Raw genomic sequence first — 21,577 nt, forward strand, 5'->3', positions numbered from 1 at the left:
CCTGCTAAAGGTTTATAAAAGTATCTTAATGGGCTTTTTTCACATTGTAGTGAAAAGACATTTTCATCAATAATATGCTAAAGGGTCTATCCCTACGCATCAAATGCGGACAAACCTCTGTTCTTTCACATTGATTAATCTGTCCGTGTTTGATCATTAGCACACAACAGAATTGATTTAATGGACTGGAGGTCGGAGGTCAATTAGAGCATCTCATCACCTCCAATTCTCATTAATCCCTACACAATTCAGGGTTAAAGTATTTGTGTGTGTGTTTGTGTGTGTGATTTCCAGTCTAAGCCACAAGAACAACTGTATAAAGTACTGTAACAGGTTTTAAAAATCTAAGGATCCTTTTGCATCTTTAAAAAAATGTTTTTGATTCGAGTGCAATCAGTATGATCAGAGGACATGAGTTCTTTTTGACAATTTAAAATATATTTTCCTTTGGATGGTTCAAATATTCTTTTGTTCTTCCTTATCTGTCAATTATTCATGAGGCAGATGTTTCATTGAAATTTCAAATTATCTTCTGAAGGGCGAAATCTAAGGCATCATGAATATGAGAATATCCAGAGCTAATTATGAGCAGAGCGTTTAGACATGCTCATCAACATTAGCGGCAAATACTTTAATGTGCATTATCAATCATATCAGTCATGGAATAGATTTATGCTGTAAACATCTCATTCTGTCAAAGACATCATAATGTTTCCAGGCTTCAAAAAGATCGATAGAGAGAAGTGCTTTCTGGAGTAACATTTAATTAGAAAAAAAGGCTGACCTAGTGTTTTTAGGAAGCCATACAATTTAGCATATTTCTATGAGACATGCATTAGTGCAAAATAAATCCAAGATGGCAAATTTCTTATATTTCATTTAGTGCTAAAAAATAGCAATTCTGTTCTGAAGTGCTTTTTGAATTACTTAGAAACTTTTGGAACTGGTGGATGCTATAGCGGTTGCATTCATGCAATCCACTTCACAGGTTTTCCATTGTTTTTCATGTAAGCACATGCTAGATGGATGTGTTTGACCATCACACTCACATCTTGCCACTTTTTCAGCACAGCACTCAAGTTAGTATAGTATAACTTGAAAAAAAAAATATATAGCTTTTTTTTTCCCTCTGACCTTCGTCTCATATTTTTAAATACAACAATGTGCTTCTTATGTACTGCAGCAATTAGACAGCAAGGCAAGGGTTTTATAAGATATATAAGGCATTATTAGTGTTTTTTTTTAATAAATCAGCACCCACATTCTGCCTTCGTGCCTGAAGTCTGAAGTGTGAAGAGTCTGAAGAAAAGGAAAATCCTGTCTCTTATTCTCTCTGTATGCCATTTAATTTACAGTATTGTATTGTATGTATTAATTTGTTATGCTACTGCAGAATGAGAAGAATGTAGTTAATAAGAATTTTTCTTCATGATACATCAGCATTCAGTTTATGAACAAAGGGAAATTTGTTGAATTATCAAAGAGGTCACATTTCTGTTTCTATGAAATTTGTATATTTGTTTACTGAAGTGTTGGTTTGCTCGTCCACCATATCAGTTTTCTTATTTCTGGAAGGTGGAGTATACCCTGACATTTTTGTGGTTCCACTGGTGTGTGTATACTCTGAAAATCTTCTGAGCAGCTCCCTTGAAGCAGGCATCATTAGTGTGTTTTGCTGTGTAAAGTCAGCGAGCTCTGTTGGGAGTTAGCTTGCTAACTTCTCACATATAGTCTTTTTTTCCTGTCAGTGCTTGTCAACATGCTGTCCTCCTCTTGGCACTCCCTTCACACCCACCAACAAAATCTTGGTATGGTTTGTGAACGCATGTGATCATAAAAAGCATTTCGGAAAAACTAAGGTGCTTTGAGTTTGACACCACACCACAGCCAGCTCATTTCACATTTTGACTAATACCAATTAAAGACAACTGTGTGTTTTTCCTTTAATTTATGTATACAGTAAATGTTTTTTTTTATTACCTGATCAAATAAACACCTATGTACTGGCAGTATGAGGAGAATATAGTGGTCCTGGAGAAGGAAGAGAGGGGATGCAGTGAGTTACATTTTCATTGCCTCCCACAAGTCAAGACAAATATGGTTTTTCCTTTTATTTCCCTACTGAGTGAAGTCAAAAGTGTTTGGCTGTGTTCATGTGACTTTCCATTCATGTCTGCTGAACAAATTCAAGCACCACTGACACTTTTATTGTTTTGTGATTGTATTTTGGCTTTGTTGATTTTCTGTTTACTTTGTTTCGATTTTTTTCTTCTCTGCCCTAAAGGGATGAAGTGATAAATAGACAGGCATCCATCGGTGTGGTCTGTGCCATTTCAAAGGAGCCTTTTATGTGGAAAACTGACAGACTGTACAGTGTCTATTAACAGACGTGTTAGAAAGAGATGTTTTTGTTTCTTTTTTAAATCAAAGGTGTGGTAAGGCGATTTAGAATTGTTCTTCCCCAGTTTGAACCCCCGGTCAGACCTAGATTGATATTTATTTGCCTCCAGACTTTCCTTCTTTAGGGCCTTTATACGAGCCAAGCAAATGTGTTTTCATGGAAAGCCTTTTCATAGAAAGGTTTTCAGACTTTCTCATGTTTTTTATGCCTGTTTTGTCTGACAGAGGCTGAAAGAGTTGAAGCAGAGAGAATTTGCAAGGAATGTCTCCTCCAAGTCCTGGAAGGATGAGAAAAAGCAGAAGAGAGCTCTTAAACGACTGCATCAGCTCGCACAGCTTAAACAGCAAAGAGACAGGTGAAACATTATATTTTTACATTATCAGTCTGATATAATGCATTAGATTTAAAGAGAAATTAGATCTTTCAGTTTTACGTAATAACAACACTGTCTTCTGTTCTTGCCAACAGTGATGACAGGAAAGGTCCAAAGTTAAGGTCTACAAACAAGGATAAGGATCAAGTTAAAATCCCCTTGGCTGGCAGTAGCAAGTTTGACACAAAACCAACAGCATCCTCTGTCTTAGGCTTAACTCCCATCTCCACAAATGTCTCTTTGAAGGGCTTGTCCTCCACTCGCATACCCACACATAAGCAGCTATGTCACGAAAAGCACCCCTTACAGACAAAATCCTCTGCAGGACACCGGAGCCCCAGGGCAGGGGTCTCATTCTGTTTCTCCAGGCGAGCTCAAATGAAGCTTGATTCCTGTGCGTCTGTGTTTAGTGATGGACTTGAGGAAGCCAGTGACTATCAAGAGCTCCAGCGCCAGAGACACAGACTCGCCTTAGAGGCCCTCTGGTCCTGCTCGAGTTCACCCAGAACCCCAAGCAATGATGACCACGATCTATCCCATGATCCACCAACTCCGGGATGGGCAGATGGAGACTCTCAAACACCACAAATGGAAGCACAAGCAGAACATGTGGAAAGCCCTGAAATTCAGGAAAACTACAGCACAAGTGATCCAGAGAAGCTGGGGTGTCCTGACACACAAAGTCCTGGAGCAGACTGGAAACCAGCTGGTTCAGAGGACAGATTGCTTGATGGGGGGCAGAGGCCCAGGGCAGAGGGGGCTTATGGGGGATCAGAGGAGAGTGAATGCCTCAAGTGCCCCAGCCCTACTGTTTACACAGATGGACAGGGCACCATGGCCCAAGGCCAACCTCAAATACACAAAGGCTCACACCACCATACGCAGAAAAGCTGCGAACTGCGTATTATGCAAAATGAGAAGAACTGTATATCAGAAAAAAAGACAGAGGAGTATAAAATTCTCAAAGTGTGTAAGGATGAAAATACAGGTTCTTTCCTTGATGTAGTCAGCAAGGATGGAAGTGTGACAAAATGGCCCTTTGAGATGGTGCAGTACACGTCCAATGAGCCACACGTATCTTTTAGCTGTAACCCTCTATACTACTATTTCAAACACAAGGAGGGCAAAGTCAAAAGCACAAAGGCTGAGAAGACAGATTTTGGTGTTGTCGAAAAGCTTGCAGGCCAGAATGACAGAGCTGGGCCACAAACACAGGATGTTCCTGGTGTTAAATTAGGCATTTTAAAACCAAAGAGACCCAAACACAGGAGAAAGGGGAAAAAACGTAGGCGTAAATTAGATGCTGTCAGGATCCAGCAAGTGGGCTGCGCATTCAAAACCTGCTCACAGACAGAAGCTAGAGGACACTTTGAATTCCAAAGCACTCCAACCGACACGCCACAAAACAAGCAAGTGTGCACTGAAAGGAGGCACAAGCTGGGGAAGAGGAAAAGATCAGTGAGAGATGAGACTTCAAATGAAAGTGACACCCCAGAGCACAGCCTCAAAAGCATTGTTGTAAGCTCGCTTTCCGCCCCGGCACGTAAAAGGAAGAAATGTCAAACGATGAGAGGGCTTGTGTCAGCGCTGCGCTTGGTAAGGCGAAGGCCTTTGCCATATTCTTTTCACAACACAACAGGAAGAGAGGATAATTATCGCTGGTATGACGACACCTACGACTCAAAGAGAGATGCTGTCTCAACTCCCACCAGTGACAAATCTGGGTCATGGAGTGGCTTGTCAGACTTGAACTCAGATGGGGAATGGCCTGTGTACCACACGGGAAGATGCTCCACCTCACCAAGATCAAACTATCTGTACCCTTTGAGAAAGGAGTACAGTCAGTCCAGGTCCTGCATTAGAAGTTCCTCTTACAATGATCCTCACTACAGTTATAGTCCATACAGAGGTTTTGAACATACAGGAGAAAGCTGGGATTATACAAACTCTTATGTCTACAATAAACGAAAGTACTCAACTGTCTTCAACAGCCCAGATCAGCATGAGAGGTACAGCATCAGAAGGCACAAAAGGTTTGAGGAGCATAAATACAGAGAGCACAGAATTCAACATACAGGAAGGCAGTTGTTTTATAGAGTCTATGACCCTCCTGAACCTCAAGAGGATGCCAGGGACTGGTGGTATGAAAGGCTTAGCCCTGTAGGTAGGAGGCACCGGGAGAGAGAAGAACTTCCTTGGTCAAGTCCTGAAAGAAGTGAAGACAGGTGGTATAACAAGCCAGTGTCCATTCGTAGCCCCAGTTCCTCTAGTAGCACTAGCATTTCTGATCTTAGTGGTGACTGGTTGTCTAATTCCCATATTAGGCCATCTCCTACTAGACATAGCCAGAAACATTGCAGTCATTCTGGATGGCCATCCGATAGATTGATCAAGACCAAATCCTCAGATTCTCTTCATAGAAAGAGGAGTCATTCACCCCCATTAGCTACAAGTAGCAATGCAGCTCTGACTACATCCTCACAATCAGGTGTTGGGACAGATGATGTTATAGACAAATCTAACTCAATGCCAACAGACCAGTTGGTTGAGAAGGATCTAAAGTAAAGAAAGCAAATGTTGCTCTCTTGTTTCCACTAATTGGTAAATTACCCTCTATTAAGAAAGGGGCGAGAAAAATAAAAATTAATAAAGATGCAAGTGCCAGTGTTAATAATCAGGTTCAAACATGTTCAGCTGTTCCATCAAATTCACAAGTTATACCTCAAATTGACAGTAATACTCCAGAACTCTTACGACACACAGATGGGCAAAATGCCAATACATCACAAGCCTGTCTTGAAATTGGCATGGGGGATAGAACAACAGAAATGTGTGCTGCTTTAGCTCTAAATCCAGGCAAGACTTTGTCACAAAAACTCAACAGTAGGCGCCAAGAGGACAATGCAGAAATTGCAGGGATTCATTGTCTAAAACGTACCACCCCTCCCCTTTCAGAGCAACCAATCACCTTCACTGATGATGAGATTGAGAAGTACAGATTGCTTCAACTCCAGGCCCAGCAGCACATGCAGCAGCAGCATCTTCAAGAGCAAGCTTCTGCAGACATGAGCCATTTACCAGTACCAACTCCAGAGCCACCCGACCAGACAACACTCTCAGCATGTCTGCAATACAGCATTCTCCAGCCCTCTTCTCCACCCTCCTCTATTGCTCCACACCCTTCCCCTGTTGCCCTGCTGCCTCCTCTTCATCACTCTCTCTCTCAGGCCCATTTTGCCCCTCCTATTCCTGCTGCTTTTTTTCCAGCACCACCTGCTACTGTGTTGGCAGCCCAACCCCTTCACCTGATCCCAGCCTCATCCCTCCACCCAGTTCACCCTCACCATCATGTTCCCGGGTTGACTCTCCACCCCCTGCCTCCGGCTTCTCTGCTCCCCACGATGCTCAGTCCAATGCCCATGGCTGCCGCCGCTGCTGCTGCTGTTGCTGCTGCCAGCACTCTGCAGATCCACCCCCTACTACACCCTCTGTTCCACAGCCAAGACCTTCAATGCCACCCTGGACCAACCAGCTAGCTCTGGTCAGAAAGAGAGGGGAAAGGAGAATAAGAAAAAATATAGTTTGGACTTTAAATGTTCTACAAGACCCCTCCAAGTGTGCTGTGAACTTTCTGATCTTTAGGTTCTACTTTCAGCCAAAGTTCCTGTTGAGTAGTGATTTTTTTTGTTTGTTTGTTTCATCTCTGTGTGTTGCAGTGATAGCTGGACTTTTTACTTTGTTGTTTAGTGTTCCATTCATCATACATCGTTCGCCTCCCTGCATTAACACACAGATGAACCTCTCCCGCCTCAGCGCACTGTGATTTATCAGCAGTTGAGCCCAATCAGCAGTTGGCTGAAATTAAGCATAACCTGAAGTCAAATTAGAATGTTAATGCCTTTTTCAATTAGTAATAAGTATAATTAGCATATTTTTTTTACAGTTATGCTCCCCAGCAAATATTCAAAGGGTTTTATTTATGAAGAACTAGAGGAGATATCCTTGAGCAAGCTTAAACTGACTAAGCAAAATGTACATGAAAAATCAGAACAAAATTCAGAAAAACGTTTTTCATTAAAATGTTCTTTTTAGAATATGCAAATTTACATGATTATTTGGTGCAGAAATACAGCATGTGATTGAGCTATTGTATCTCTTAATGGATTTAGCAGTGTTCACCACTTTGGTTGAAAATGTCCTGTTTTTATTTTTTATTTTTTCTGTGTTGTTTAGTAGGGTAGAGTAAGTTTGTACTTGCTCAGCCATAGTGTGGACATGCAATAATGTTTTTTTTTTTCAATCTATTTAAAGTATAAAATCTGCAACTGTATTTATGTATTCATACTTTGTAATGTAAGTAATAACGAATAACATGCACTTGATTGTTCATACATGTTCAAGATGGTTTTTATTCACTCTTATTTTGGTAGAGCCAGACAAGTTTTCATCTGTAAGATAATGTCATGGGAATATTAATAAATTAAATGTCATTCCGAGAAATGACAGTTTTGTCATTACTAGTGTCTTTGAGGTCTAGAATTTAACATGAGGCTTTTAAGGTACAGGACCTTTAGGTTTTGAAAGACAGGGAGTAGCGATTGGCATTTTGCCTGGAGGAGGATTGTGGCTGAATTGGCATTTACCCACCTCTAAAAACCCTCCAGAAAATGGCGTAATACATGTCAAATTCAGTGAATGTTAACACACCTTCATTTCAAATGAGCAGTGCTTCATTTCTCAGATCTGAGGGACTGGGAGTTTGTGTTAATGATGCTTCTCATTGCCAGCAGTGGCCCAATAACACAACTACGCATTTGCACTAATTAACTCTCTCCGGTACGAGTCGTCTGCTCTGGCAAGCAAGAACTCTACTCTGCAGTTGCTCACTGGCACTAAACGGATTGGTGATTCATATCTCCAAACTCAAACTCAAACTCAAACTGTGCTGGGCCTGTCCTTTAATAAACACAGAGTAATGAAGGCAAAGATGTGTCCTGCTGGACAGGTGCCAAGATTGCAAATCTAGTGGTATATTTCCTTCTAAGTAAATTCTGTGAAGCTGACAAAGAGAGTTGTTTAGCATTCAGTAACATTTCAGTGAGTGAAATGGGTTTCTCTTTCGAGTGCACTTCATGTTGGAAATGCTAAGTGATAACAAAAGGTTGCAATGATGGTATAGGCTTGATTATAGGACACAAAGTGTCCTACACAATATATAGAATTGCAACCTTCATTACTCTAGGCTGCCGGAAAATACAAACGAACATACAGGATAGATCGATGGATGGTCACAGTTTGTCTGTTACCTCTCTGACTGACCCTGGTATGTGACTTAGTGGAACAGAGGTGAGTTGACAGCCTCCTAATGATTTTGAGAGACTCAATTGATTTTTTTTTTTTTTTTTTTTCAACGAGAATCCTTGCAGATATCCAGTAAGCCAGGTTACCTTTAGGAAGAGCCATAAGGGGAAACAGTGTGTGGAATGGTTGCCCTCTCGTGCCCCAAATACTGCCTCTCTGCTGGCAGACCTGCTGCCACGTGTTCATACTCCACAGGACAGTAGATCAAACAGACTGTATGAAATAGTGAGCGAGGATAATTAGCAGATGTTACAGAATAAACTCACTCTTCAGCTGCCCGCTCTACGCAACCAACCAAACTTACTGATGAATACAGAATTTCCACACTCAAAAAGAAATAAAGATGATGAACAGGGAGTGGTTAAACATAAAAGATGAAGATGAGATGTACTACTGATCAGAAATGTTGTGAAAAACAAGAGGAATCGAAATAGTTACAAGCTTCAAGCATTTACATCGAGGTGGAGTGTGTTTGATGTACTGTAAGACATATCGTATATCAGTTCTTCTGATATGACCACAGAAATCCATATTCCATATCACTAAGCCTTGGAGCCAACTATAATCAAAGAAGGGTTATGTAATGTAAAAGTTTGTACTTTTTCTGGAGCAAAACTTTCCCCTCATTATTAATTTCTTCTCCAGTAACTATGAGGCATACAGTAAAACAGAAGAACACTTCATGCCCCTCGTAGTCTAGTGCCCTGCCAGCCCCTTATTTAATATGCCACTGAAGTACGGAGCTACTGTTTGTTGCTCAACGCCTGTGGGGGCCACTCAGAGTCTGTTTAGCATGTATCAAAGCTGTAGGACACCACCATCTCCACTGCTAAATGCCCAGTATGATGCAGACAGTGTACATATATTCCTTGCTCATTCTTCCATTCTTAGCTTGCACCCCCCGGTTATAGTGTCTCACTGACACCACCCACCACAATCCCAGAGAAACATCATCTATTCAAAGCAGCATTAAGCCACCTCCTTATCACTGGGAATTATCTTTCAGTTATTCATATGATTCATTGATTTCTTTTTTTCTACACATTTCTTATCATGTCCAGGGAGAGCAGACAGAAATATGACCAAGGAAATGGACTCCCTGCAGTTTTTAGAGGGGTAACAGGCAAATTGTTTTCTCTGCTGTAATAGCACTGAGGGTGGGAATGAATTGACTAAGAATGAATCGCACACACTGATAATGCTGTTTGTTGGCACATGCTGTCTGTAATGATTGGGTATGAGTGCTAGGTTTTAGAGGATGCAGTAGATAACTGAAATCTGACAACCAAATGCATTTCATTTGGTTAAACCGGTTATTGAATAGTACTGTTCAGTCTTGATGTAATTGTTTTGGCTAATGTTCGTCAAGGTTTTATTTTTATTTTTTGATAGCTTTCATAGTTTTGTCTCTAAATAGCATTTTAAGTTTTGTTATAGGCAAATATTTATTTCATCACTATGTTATCAATATAGTTATATAAGTTATATTGTGTTCTAGTTTTAGTGTAAAATTAAATGGTTTGGTCTTATCACCCTGGAGAACCTTGCAGTGCTGATTCAATTATATCACTGGATATGTATACTGTATATTGTAAGTAGTTAACGTAGTTAGTATATTTTATGAGTAGCTAGACAAATTACAGTGTAGTTTCTGCAAACACTAGACGCAGATTTTGTTTTGAAAACTGATTAACTATTAATTCATTCTGGATATTACCGACAGAATCTCTTGTGGTCGACCTGTTACAAACACTTGCTGCTGGAACGAAGAAAACACTGCTGAAAGCTGTGTTATAGATTCAAACCTAACCCAAAAAACATAAATGTGGGACATTAAATCAAAATGAAAGCTAAAGCCCATCTGTTCATAGGCTCTTAAAGCCAGTCAAAACCCATAATGCTCAGCTTTACAGCCAAACAGTACAGAGATTCGACAGCCTTGGTGTGGGTAATCATCTTCTGCGCCGGCAAAATTAAAGTTAGATCAGGTAGAGCCTGTTTTTGATCCAGCTTTAAATGGCTTCACCCACCTGTGGAGCAGCACTCATCTGATTATTCCTCTTTTCCTTTATGTAAACGCTCCCTTTCTTCTAGCTTCCTCTTCATCATCTCTCAGGTGCTCGACTGAGCCAGTGACAAAGAGTGAAACAGGCACATGTGTGTGTGTATTCATGTGTGGCTGTCTTCTATTTCTGGTCCAGTTCCCTTGATTTGTAGTCTCATCCTTTTCACTTCAAATACAATCCATGGCTCTATTGGGCCAAAACTAATTTCATATTGATTCACGTTGTGCACGAAAATCTGAACATACACAGCATGTTTACGTTTCCTCTCTTGAGGTTGATGCAAGGTCTGACCCCATTAATAACAGTGATGTATGCTCTCCGTTAATAATATTCAGGAAACAATGCCTCACTTTTGAGTCTGTTGCCCTCACCACACCTTTCCTCTTCTCCCTCTCTTTCTGCCTTTCTTCTGCCAGAGAAACATTCAATGAAATTGTATACTTTTGAAAAGCTTAATTTGATTGCCTCCTACAAAGTGAATGCTGCAGTCAACAGTAATTTCTAGATTTTCAAAAGACGGTTAATTGATACAGAGCAAGCTGTGTGTCTTCTCTGCGGCACTCTAACCTCTTTTTTATTCCAGTTTTATTCCCAGACTGATACATTTTTGTTTTACCATCTAAAATTATGTTTCCTTTTAATTGTCTAGGTTGTCTCTAGAATGAATAAAAAACAATAATCTTAAAAGATTTATCATGGCTGTGGTGTTGTACCTATTTGTGTATAAATAAATATATTTAAATATATTTAATAAATATATTTAATTTATTTAATAAATAAATATATTTAAAATGCATGGAGAACATTACTTTAAGCTATATTTATCAGCTATATATCAATAAAACAGCTATAAATCAAAATAACATTATAACATAGACTTTTGTCTCTGTTAGCCTCTAACAAAATTTTGCATGCACAGGGGCTGTACATTATAGCTATACTCCAATAATTCACCAGCAAAATGCCTCCTTAGCACTTGCACTAGATTTGCATCCGTTTATTTATGCATTTTATACACTCTTTTTATGTTCCACTCTCGTTTTCAAACCCCAGTTCCAGAAAGAGCCAAAAATCGAGAATGCCAAAACTCATTAATAAAATAACCAGATTAGTATTCCTGGGGGTTACTGTAAGCTTTGCCCTGAAGCGATCATAACTCATAAAGCCATTTTCAGGAGACCACTTAGTCCGCAGCTCCTCCTGTGACTCTGTGCTTCTGAAGGAGACCCTCTGCTGTGCACTATATATCATTAAAGCCGTAAAGGTCTGTGGAATCACGTATAAAAGACAGAAACAAACTAATTAAAATAACCCTGTCAAAACGCAACTCCACGAGTGATGCAAGAGAATTTTCTATAATTTCCTTAATTTACATTCTGTTATACGTTTGTTCTAATGTTTATTAGTAAATCTCTTAAATTGGCCAAAAATGAAAATTTTGTAATCAATTACTCATTCTCACATTGCTTCGAATGCTTGGTCGCTAACAGGATTTACATATTCATTAGGATATTAATATAAATGATACTGTGGGGTTTTTTTAATCTCTGAAATGCAGTACGAACACTTGAGTTGCACATGTAGATGTATAACAATGCATAGAGACACATTTGCAAGTTAGACCTATGTGCTACACCAAAAATTTCCAATTTAGCACTAAATATTTGAAGTTCCAACATCAGCTTTAGCTTTGTTACAACACACGTTATTCATCTCTGGGCCATGTTTCCCCTCTCCTTTCTCCGACAGAGTGAGATAGATTTTGGGGAAACTCAAGCAGTAAGAGCCTTATCTCAAGGCACCATGCATAAAAACGAACCATCTCTCACCACGCAAGAGCACTACATCATGAAAAAAGCTGCTCGGTAGTTCGCACACGACCACAGCCTGGGGTTCGAGCCAGCTGGCTACAACAGGCGGCATTAGCAACGTTCGGTTTAGTTATTCAGTGCCTAGCGCTGATGATTAAAGAGACCCAGGCAATGGGCAAGACCTACTCTGTGTGCGAGCGTTAAAGAGAGCGAGCAAGAAAGGAAGCTGAGGGAAAGAAGAAAAAAGCAAGTAAGAATATAAGAGAAAATAAAGCGCTCACTAGAAACTTCCTCCTTAGGATTGTCTGGTACAAGCTGTATCGCTGTAGATATGCTTTTGAAGTTTCTTCTTTTCTCCGCTCCGAGATCTCGGAGCCAGAGCTGTGCTAGTGCCGCTGCGAGCAAGGCTTTCTTAGGCCAACTAAAGCGTCTGCACGTCTGCCGTCTCGCTGATACATATTCATACCTGTGAGCTCCCCTCATGAGAGAACGGGCTTTTGAACCCGCGTCTCACTGATCTGCTCTCAAGTCTCAGACAACCTGAAACTATGACACACTACAAAACTTCCAGGGAAAAAAGAGAAAGTCTAGAAAAATGGCTGACTATCTTCATATCTCAACAGAAATGAAGACGCTGCGAGAAAAAGAGAGGATCAGTAATTTCGCTGGCAGATGATCATAGTGGGTCGAAAGGTGTGAGGAGATGTTCTCACTAATCAAATTGAATGAGCGCTTCTGACGGTGAAGTTCTGACAGCCTCTCTCTCAAAAGCACCACTCATCTCTTCTTGCGATGGAAGGACCGAAGAATAAGATTGAGGGCAGTCTTTGACGGAAGGGAAATAAGGAACACAAGTTACTAAAAAATTACCCATAGTTAATTGGGTGTCAGTCTGGCCCAGGCATGGCTTTATTATTAGCAATACCAAGTTAATATACAAATTTAAAGGTGTGTAAATTTGTGCTGTCAAGTTCTGCAGGGATGATTTGTTGGCCAAAACACAGAAACGAGTCAGCATTTGAGCACTGCATTTATAAATTGTTGTGCAGAGACCATGCTAAATTTGATGTTACGATCATCTCTGAACTATGCATATACGTATGATTCATAAAATGAGTGTAGACACAAAAAACTGATGTACACTTCTCTTTCAGATCTTGAACTTCAGTGCAATTTAATGGTTTCGGCACTCTGCTTTGTAAACGACTCATGAAAAAGATCACCAGTCATCGTCCAAAGCCTTTCATTTTGAACAGCGAGCTGCAAGAACAGCTTACATTTTCAAAAACCTGTAATAGGCATACTCCGACAAGAAAAAGTATGGATGTCTGCTCAGACTCTGATGTGACGCTAATCACTTTTTCACGTCAAAGCCAGTTTTTACAAATATGAGTGTTGGTGTGGATTCAAGCGTGCGCACACCAGAAGATCAAACTAGAGTGTATGCGCACTTTATAAATGAGGCTTCTGGTTCCCTCACCTTTTGGCTAAAATTTGACATAAAATGCAAAGTCTTTACATATCTTGAAAAAATAAATTGCTAAAAAGTACTGTAAATGGGACCTGACTCAGAACAGGTTAACTGTCACTAGTCCACCTTTACAGCCGTTTTTGTGCTCTTGCAAATTATTCAAACGTTCAGGGAAATTTATTTAGAAAAAAAACCTAAATACTTACTAAACAGTAGTTTACTATAGACATGAGCCCACGGTGTAATTGTTTATGGCCTATGTTTATCTTTTACTATTGTCGTGCTTTAACTAGCAGTATTATCATATGTGTCCCTGGACCACAAAAATAGCACATAAATAGCACATGTATTGTATCAATAGCTAAAATTATCAATTAAAAATTTCTGCCAAAAATCGTTAAGATATTAAGTAAAGATTGTGTACATTTCCTACCGTAAATATATCAAAACTTATTTTCTGATTAGTAATAAGTCTTGTTATTCTTGGCCAGCTTTATTCAGCTTTCAGATTAATGCATAAACCTCAATTGGAATTATTATTATTAGTGTAGTTGGTATAAAATGGAAGCAAATGGGTCAAGCTGATTTTCCGTGTTCAGAAACCCTCTAAAACCAGACATCAGATCTGTCTGACCAGATTTTGAGACCAGCCAAGGGCAGCAAAATACATTAAAAATGCTTTTGCTATGGCTATTTTTTCTGTATACAACACTAAAAAGCATGGCCTAAAAATAACTAAATTTCAAGTAAGTTTACAGTCATTAAAATGCACACAAAAAAACTATATTTCACTGTCACCCAATATTGTTACTTAACACCTGCTCTTCCTTTCCCACGGCACATTATCTTAACTGACCTCTGCTGCTGTCAGATTCAAGTTTTGATTGGTTTGAGCCACCAATCAGAGGTAGGCTGTTCACTGGGTTATGTATGAGAAAAGGGCTGTAAGCGAGTGTTGGCCTCTATGTGTGTGTGTGTGTGTACGCGCACATCCGCCTCTGATTAGAGTCTGATGGAGACCCCGGGGAGCTAATCAAAATGAAAGAGAAACTGAATGAGGGAGAGTGAGAGAGAGAGAGGGAGAATGCTGTAATCAGAGTTTTTATTTGGGTTGATGGTGTGTGTAAATCATGCCCTGGCCTGACTCTCGGAGCATCAGTGGAAGTCCTGGTGATCAGAGCTGTGAATGAATGCCTTAAGTGGGTGTTTTTGCCGAGGGGGGGTCCTACGTCGCGCCGGTTATGGAACATTAGGCACAGCGCCTGAACAAACAACGCCCGCGGTCTGCTGAGGTTTGTGCTCTCCTACATTCATGGGCACCTGCTTCAGAACAAACACAGCCCAAAGTCCTGGCTCTTAAAGATTCTCACACAACAAAACAAAAGGCTTGCTTTCTGTTTTCCCAAGAATATAAAAGTTGGCCTTTTTAGATTTTTTTTATTACAGTTTTGTGGGTCTTTTAGAAAGGAGCATGCTATAATACCATATTGAATATATACATATATATATATGTATACTGTATCACGGATGGGTAGTGTTTCAATAACTGTATTATGAACAGTATATTTCGTACAGCTTATTGTGGGAAACATATGTGTACACTGGAGGATGAAACATAACCCTTTTATGTTACGTCCTCCAATGTACACATATTTTTTCCCACAATAAGCTGATATTTCTTCTCAGTATGAGCCAGCAGGCAGATCAGTGGGTAAAAGCTCTGTAAAGCTTTGCAAATCTACATTTATACTGACAAACGAAACAGGGAATCAATTCTGAGAATAACATGTTTGACAGTACTTAGTTAAAAGCGAAAGAAAAGTGATCAAAGTTTTCCACCTCAAGCGTTTTTGAGAAATGAAAGCCTAATCAATATCCATACCGCTCTGCTGTGTCAAGGACTATAGCTCTGGCTTTGTACCTCTGAGAGCTGAAGGCCTGCGTTTGTGAGGTCCTTTGTGTGCTGCTGTGGCAGAGGTAATGGCTCAGCTTTACGTTATTGCTTGACAGGAATGCGCTGCCGTATCCACAGAATTCAATTAGGAAGCCAAAGCAATTCCAAAATCACTACACTGGCCTTTTCACCCTCTCTCTCCTTTTCTCATTAGATCCCATGTTTCTTGTTGTCTGTCTCACTTCTAACATTCTCATTCCCTTCTTAATTCGCTAACACACACTAATTTTACAATGCACTTTGCACCCGTCCCTCCTGCTGATATCCCTCACTTGTCAAATTAGCTCCTTTTGTTTATGTGTCATTTCCTCTGTAAAGTTGTTGGGTTCAGATCCATTCATGGCATCGCGAATTGCTTTCTTAATGCAATTTAGATCTGACAAACAAAATCATGCAAATTCAACCATTTTTCAGCGTGGGTGATAAGGAATAGAGAAAAAAGAGAGAAATGCCTTCAGTCTAAACCTCTCTCTCTCCGTTTTCAGCTCTTTCTGACAAAGTGCCACGTACCCAACTTTCAGTTCTGCATCATTAAACCTCAGAACCAATTTACTGCTGAAAGTGCCTAATCACAAGGATAGGCCTTTCACTGCTACATAAATCACATGTCAGGAGGTGCTTTTTATTTTTTACCAGTGCTACTTTCTTTTTCTCCTTCTTTTGCTCATTTGCTCAAACCCTCTCTCCCAACATCCAAGCCCTTGTATTTTCCCAATTCACACAAAATACGCATCTTGTTATTTCTTAGTTTTAATCCTATGATGAGTATATGATTATACATCTAATCATATTGTCATGTGTCAACAAAGCAACATTTAACCTAAACATGAACCAGATGTGTTTTAGCTACAAAGTATTTGAATATTTATTAGATATAAGCTAAATACAAATTGAACTGATAATGTTGCTTTTATATCTCAAATACTGTTAGAATGGTATGAGAATTTTTTTTTTTTTTTTTGTCTGGAATGTATGTTTGATATATATATATATACACACACATACACATATATATATATACATATATATACATACATGTACTAGATTGAATCTGTAATAAAGATACATTTTAAAACCTACATTAAATTCACTTTACTGTCTCTCCTTTCTGTCTCCCACTTGTCTCTTTCACCCACGTGTTGTCTGCCTAATCTTCTTCATTCTCTCCCCTCTCTTCTCCTGGCTTCTTTCATCTTTTTAAAGTCTTTCTTCCTGCTCTTATTTGCTTTACTTCACATATATCTGTATTCTCTCATTACAAGTTTTTTTTTTTTTTCTAAACTCTCAGTCGACAGAGTTTTTGTTTGTCTCCTGTTTGTGGCAAATATATTACGTTTTTATCTTCTGCAACTCTCAAACAGTTTATGCTTTTTAAACACAACGGAAGCAAGTTTGTCACACAACAATGACTGTGGCTAAACGAAACGTGGATGAAACACTATAAACCAGATTTTATCTCGAAAAACATCTCAGCATAATTTTCCTTTCTGTTTGAAGGTAAACAAAAAGAGATGTCTCTCCATTGTAAACATTGTCTGACTTTTTCATGCTATTTTTCATCTTTCACTTCTGTGCACAAGCTTTTATTTTTATTTTAAACCAATATTTTTCCTTGATTCAATTTAAATTAATATTTTATGTTCAAAGATATGTTCGTGTTCATCTAATCAAACCAATCATTTTTATTTCAAATTCATATTTACCTTAGTATAAGCAGCTAAATTAGGGAGATATGGTTTTGTACTGTGAAATGGTCATTTCAGTGAATGAACGAAACAGTCAAATTATTATTTTTGCTGTCAATATAATATTTTGTTTAGGGGACAAACTGTCATCTGGAATAATGCTTAAACACCAAAAAGAAGACATAATCTATTTCAGTCGCAATACTTTTTCAAATAGGTAAAAACCAATTCAAAAATTTTTTTAGCTTCCTCTAGATAAAAAGCATTTTAAATGAGTTGGGTTTGTAATATTTAAAAGCTATTAGTACTTTTCAAAGGCAATTTTCAGCTTTCCCTTTGCTCACAGTCATCTTCTCACATCTCCTTCACTTCATTCTCTTGTGTTTTCATTCCCACTAAAGAAACGAGCTGATAGGTAGAGGTGAGGATAGGAGACGCAGAACAAGGGGTGTGCAAACGAGGGAGAGAAGGGGCAAAGTGATGGAGGAGAAAGGGGGACAGGCGAAGGAGTGAAGAAAGAAAGGAAGGAGAGATAAATCACATTGTCACAGAGTTTCCTGCTGTCTGCAGATGACTGATTAAGTCATTCTCAGAACCACAGCATTGGGCCCTCAGCATGAGCACCATCTTTCCCCTGCATTCTTATTATCCTCTCCATAATTTACTGCTTATGCGTATGTGTGTGCGTGTTTTCTGCACCACACCAATTGATTTCTTCGCCCTTGCCAAGCAGAGGGAAATCAAAGATTATTTCTGAAATCATATTTGCACAGTTTACCTGGTCTCTGATCAGATTCTATGCTGGAGGAGAATTCTGAAGACTGTAGACCCAGGACACACACACACACACACACACACACATATATATATATATATATATATATATATATATATATATATATATATATATATATATATATATATATATATATATATATATATATATATATATATATATATATACACACATACACACACACACACACAAACACACATATATATATATATATATATATATATATATATATATATATATATATATATATATATATATATATATATATATATATATACATATAGATATAGATATAGATATATCACTTCAACATGCAAAGGTAAAGCTTTGAGGTTGAGCCTTGGCATACTGCCCTCTCCGCACTGGCCTGGGTTTAAACTGAATTGGCAATATAATTCAACCAGCACTAAAAGCTCCACTCTCCTTAACACCTTTCAGTGGAGTCATTGGTCAGAGCAGACAGCACTAGTCCTTTGGCCAGAAAAGACATGTTTATAACAACCCGACTGAGTGCATCGTCACAAAGAAACAAAGCCTTTCCTGGTGAGAGATTATGCTTCAAATACAGCACTGGAGAATTGGATTACTGTAGTGTCAAGGTGAATAAAAAACTTTGCTATTACTTTCACCTTAATAAATGCATTCATGAGTTTTGAGTCGATTCTCCCGGTTAGACATTTACTGTCATTGCTAACAAGAAAGAAAAGCTAATTTAAAAAAAAAAGTCAGTATGCTCTTTTGATAAATGTGTTAGGATGAACGAATAGTAAAAATCTAATTAAATGCAAAGAAACAAACCCTGAAAAATTAAGTTAAATACATTTTTAAATAGCTCTTTTCATTTTGCAAATTATTCCAAAGCAACTGTACAAACAATAGTACATTACAATCCCCAGCAGCAAGCCAAAGGCAATAGTAGAGGGTAGAAACCTCCTTAAGATGTTTATAGGAAGAAATCTCAGCTGGAATTAATTTTTAGACAAATTTAGACAAGAATAGAGTAATTTATAGAAAACATCGGCCAAAGACAAATGTGTATTTTGTTGTCGCAATGGGGGACCTCTTTTAAACCGCATTTCTGATTAATGGCTATAGATTTACACCTAATTCAACCACTATGTAAGTCACATACGAAGATGCTGTCATTTTAATTTGGCTGATAGCATTTGAAGGGCTCAGATGCAAAAGATTCTAAAAGCCTTTGTCAAAAATAAGATAATGATACAGAGTGAGTGCTCTCACACTTAGTATATGTTCATCAAGTACTTTCACTTCAAACGTGCTAAATGTCAACCTCACCATATTCAGAGGTACCAGTACTTACATTAAAGAAAAACATCAGACTTTTTTAGAGGCCTTTGCATATGAACTCTTCGTTTACAAACAACATTTAGTTGTTTGAAACCAATATCATAAACCACTGGCCAAAGTCAAACGTACCATACATTTGGTGACGTATGTCTCTACAATCTGTCATCTGGGAACATGAACACTGACACACACAGACAGACACACAACGCCTTTCAAACTTCAACTGCAGTGTGTGGCCTGATTGTCTGCCATTCGACACACTATATGCTGCTTTTCAAAGCCAAATCCTTTTCATCTCTTCCATTCACTCATTCTCCATCTCTCCCTTTCATTCTCATCCATTTCTTTTTCCTTCTATTCAAAAGACTCTAAGATATTGTAATTTCACAGAGATTTGGCTGACCCTGGCAGCCTTTAGGGAGGCGAGAGCCAATGTTCTATGGCGGATATTGAATTTAGACGTGTGGAGCTCCACAGACTGTGAGGGGGAAAATAGCTCCCCACATCTCATTAGGCACCGCGATCCGGATCCAAACACTGAGCTGATAGAGCCAGTGAACGCATCAGCACCCTATCACCATGCAACGAAAGGTTTCCTTTTTACATTCAGGTATCTGGATCATCTTACAAGCAAAATGTGAGAATAGAGAAAAACACTTACAGAACTGAATGATATTCTTTACTGTAATAAAATATTTGGACAGAATATAAACTATAAATGGACACGTCTACATTTATTCTCCGTGGCCATTGAAACTTCTGAGGCAGTGCAATGTATGAAAATCAAAAATAACCATATTTTAAAGACAGTTACTCACCTAGTTGCTTATTATGATGCTTTTAACTTGCTTATTGACTGTTTATTGTTAGAAAGCACATATGGTAACATTTTATATTATCTGCATACTATGAATCATTAGTTAAGCATTAATAAATAGTCAATTCATCCTTTATAAAGCAGTGGTACAACATTAATAGACATTAGTAAGCAGTTTATAAATACAGCTATAAATGTTTTGTTCTTGTGCATATCTGTACTGTTCAATAATTGTATTTTCATATTTTATTAACACTGAATTTAGCATTTCTGAATTATTATGTTGTATAATATTTTTAAATATCTCCAAACCAGTTATTTAGGAGTTGTCAGTGGTTCATAAGATCATTTAGAAAGTGCAAGTAAATGATTAACAAACTATTTAAATGTACAATTATACATTTTATTTTATTTTATTATACATATGTACATTTATACAATTTATTAATTGCCAGCTATCTATTTTTGTGAGCTCATCTAAAGTGAGAACTATTTATACCTTATATATTTATACCTTAATATTTTAAAGTTCTGTATCCCAGTGTTGTCTTTGTTTACCGTTTTCTGTTTGGAAGATAACTGAGCCTTTAAATCGCCTTTATAATAGATATGCTTTTAAATCAAGATCAAGGCATTTATAGCTGCATTTATAAACAGCTGTATTTATAACATCTATAATGGATGAACTGACCATAAACTTAATAATATTTAACTGATGCTTCATAGCAAAAGCATACAATTTAGACATAATTCAAAGTTTAAAACGTACAAAGCGTTACGTATTCTGTGTTAAAAAGCGCAAGATATTAGCGCATTTTTATCGTTTTTGTCAACATGCAGTTTAGATTTAGACTGCTTTACCTACCTACCCTCAAACCAAAACCTATCCTTTTTTATAGAAAATATGCAATATGTTACTCGCTGAAAATATTATCCAGATTAATTTCTCCATCCTCTCTCCGTGAACTCCCAAAGACGCGTGCACATCATTCGAGAACACCCGAACAGAAACACTGCTTGTCGTAAACTGTGACGAACGCAGGCGAGAGCCAATGAGCGTTCGAGTATCCTGCCGTAAAAGGTGTCGTTTGAATTTGTAACGAGTGCGTCAGTAAGGTGCGGGTTTTACCGTTTACGGTCACTAGAAAACGCCTTGTCTGGCCCATGGCACTTAAGTTAAACATTAAATGACAAGTAAAGATTAAACTATTGCAGAAAGGTTGTTTATTTTAAAGGTTTAAAATGAAGTCTTGTTTAACATTATAAAGGCCTACTTTTGGAAGCGAGCTGTCAGCAGAAATCACAGAACAGAATGACATGTTATCAGTTCATATTAAGTAAACATGTTAATATTGCAGTTGCGCATAACAAAAATAATACAGTTAATGCCACGATTTCAATATGCATAAGGGTCTATTTTCAAGTCAATACGTCAGTTTTGTATGTTTTGTAAAACAACATTTTATCTAAAATGCATACGAATTTTCTTAACATCACGTTGCACATGGTAATGCCTAATTTTGTATGACCC

At 38.3% G+C, this 21,577-nt stretch overlaps 1 protein-coding gene across 1 annotated transcript in view; it reads left to right on the forward strand.

Moving 5' to 3' along the window:
• LOC122359941 (G patch domain-containing protein 8) overlaps positions 1-7,270 on the forward strand; it is a 76,897-nt gene extending 69,627 nt beyond the window's left edge. Inside the window, 3 exon segments of the mRNA XM_043260180.1 lie at positions 2,626-2,756; positions 2,870-5,360; positions 5,363-7,270. Coding sequence (XP_043116115.1) covers positions 2,626-2,756; positions 2,870-5,360; positions 5,363-6,310 — 3,570 coding nt within the window. The 3' untranslated portion in view covers positions 6,311-7,270.
• The last annotated feature ends 14,307 nt before the right edge of the window (positions 7,271-21,577 follow it).

Source organism: Puntigrus tetrazona, chromosome 16 (assembly GCF_018831695.1).
Source record: "Puntigrus tetrazona isolate hp1 chromosome 16, ASM1883169v1, whole genome shotgun sequence".
In the NCBI taxonomy this organism is placed as follows: domain Eukaryota; kingdom Metazoa; phylum Chordata; class Actinopteri; order Cypriniformes; family Cyprinidae; genus Puntigrus; species Puntigrus tetrazona.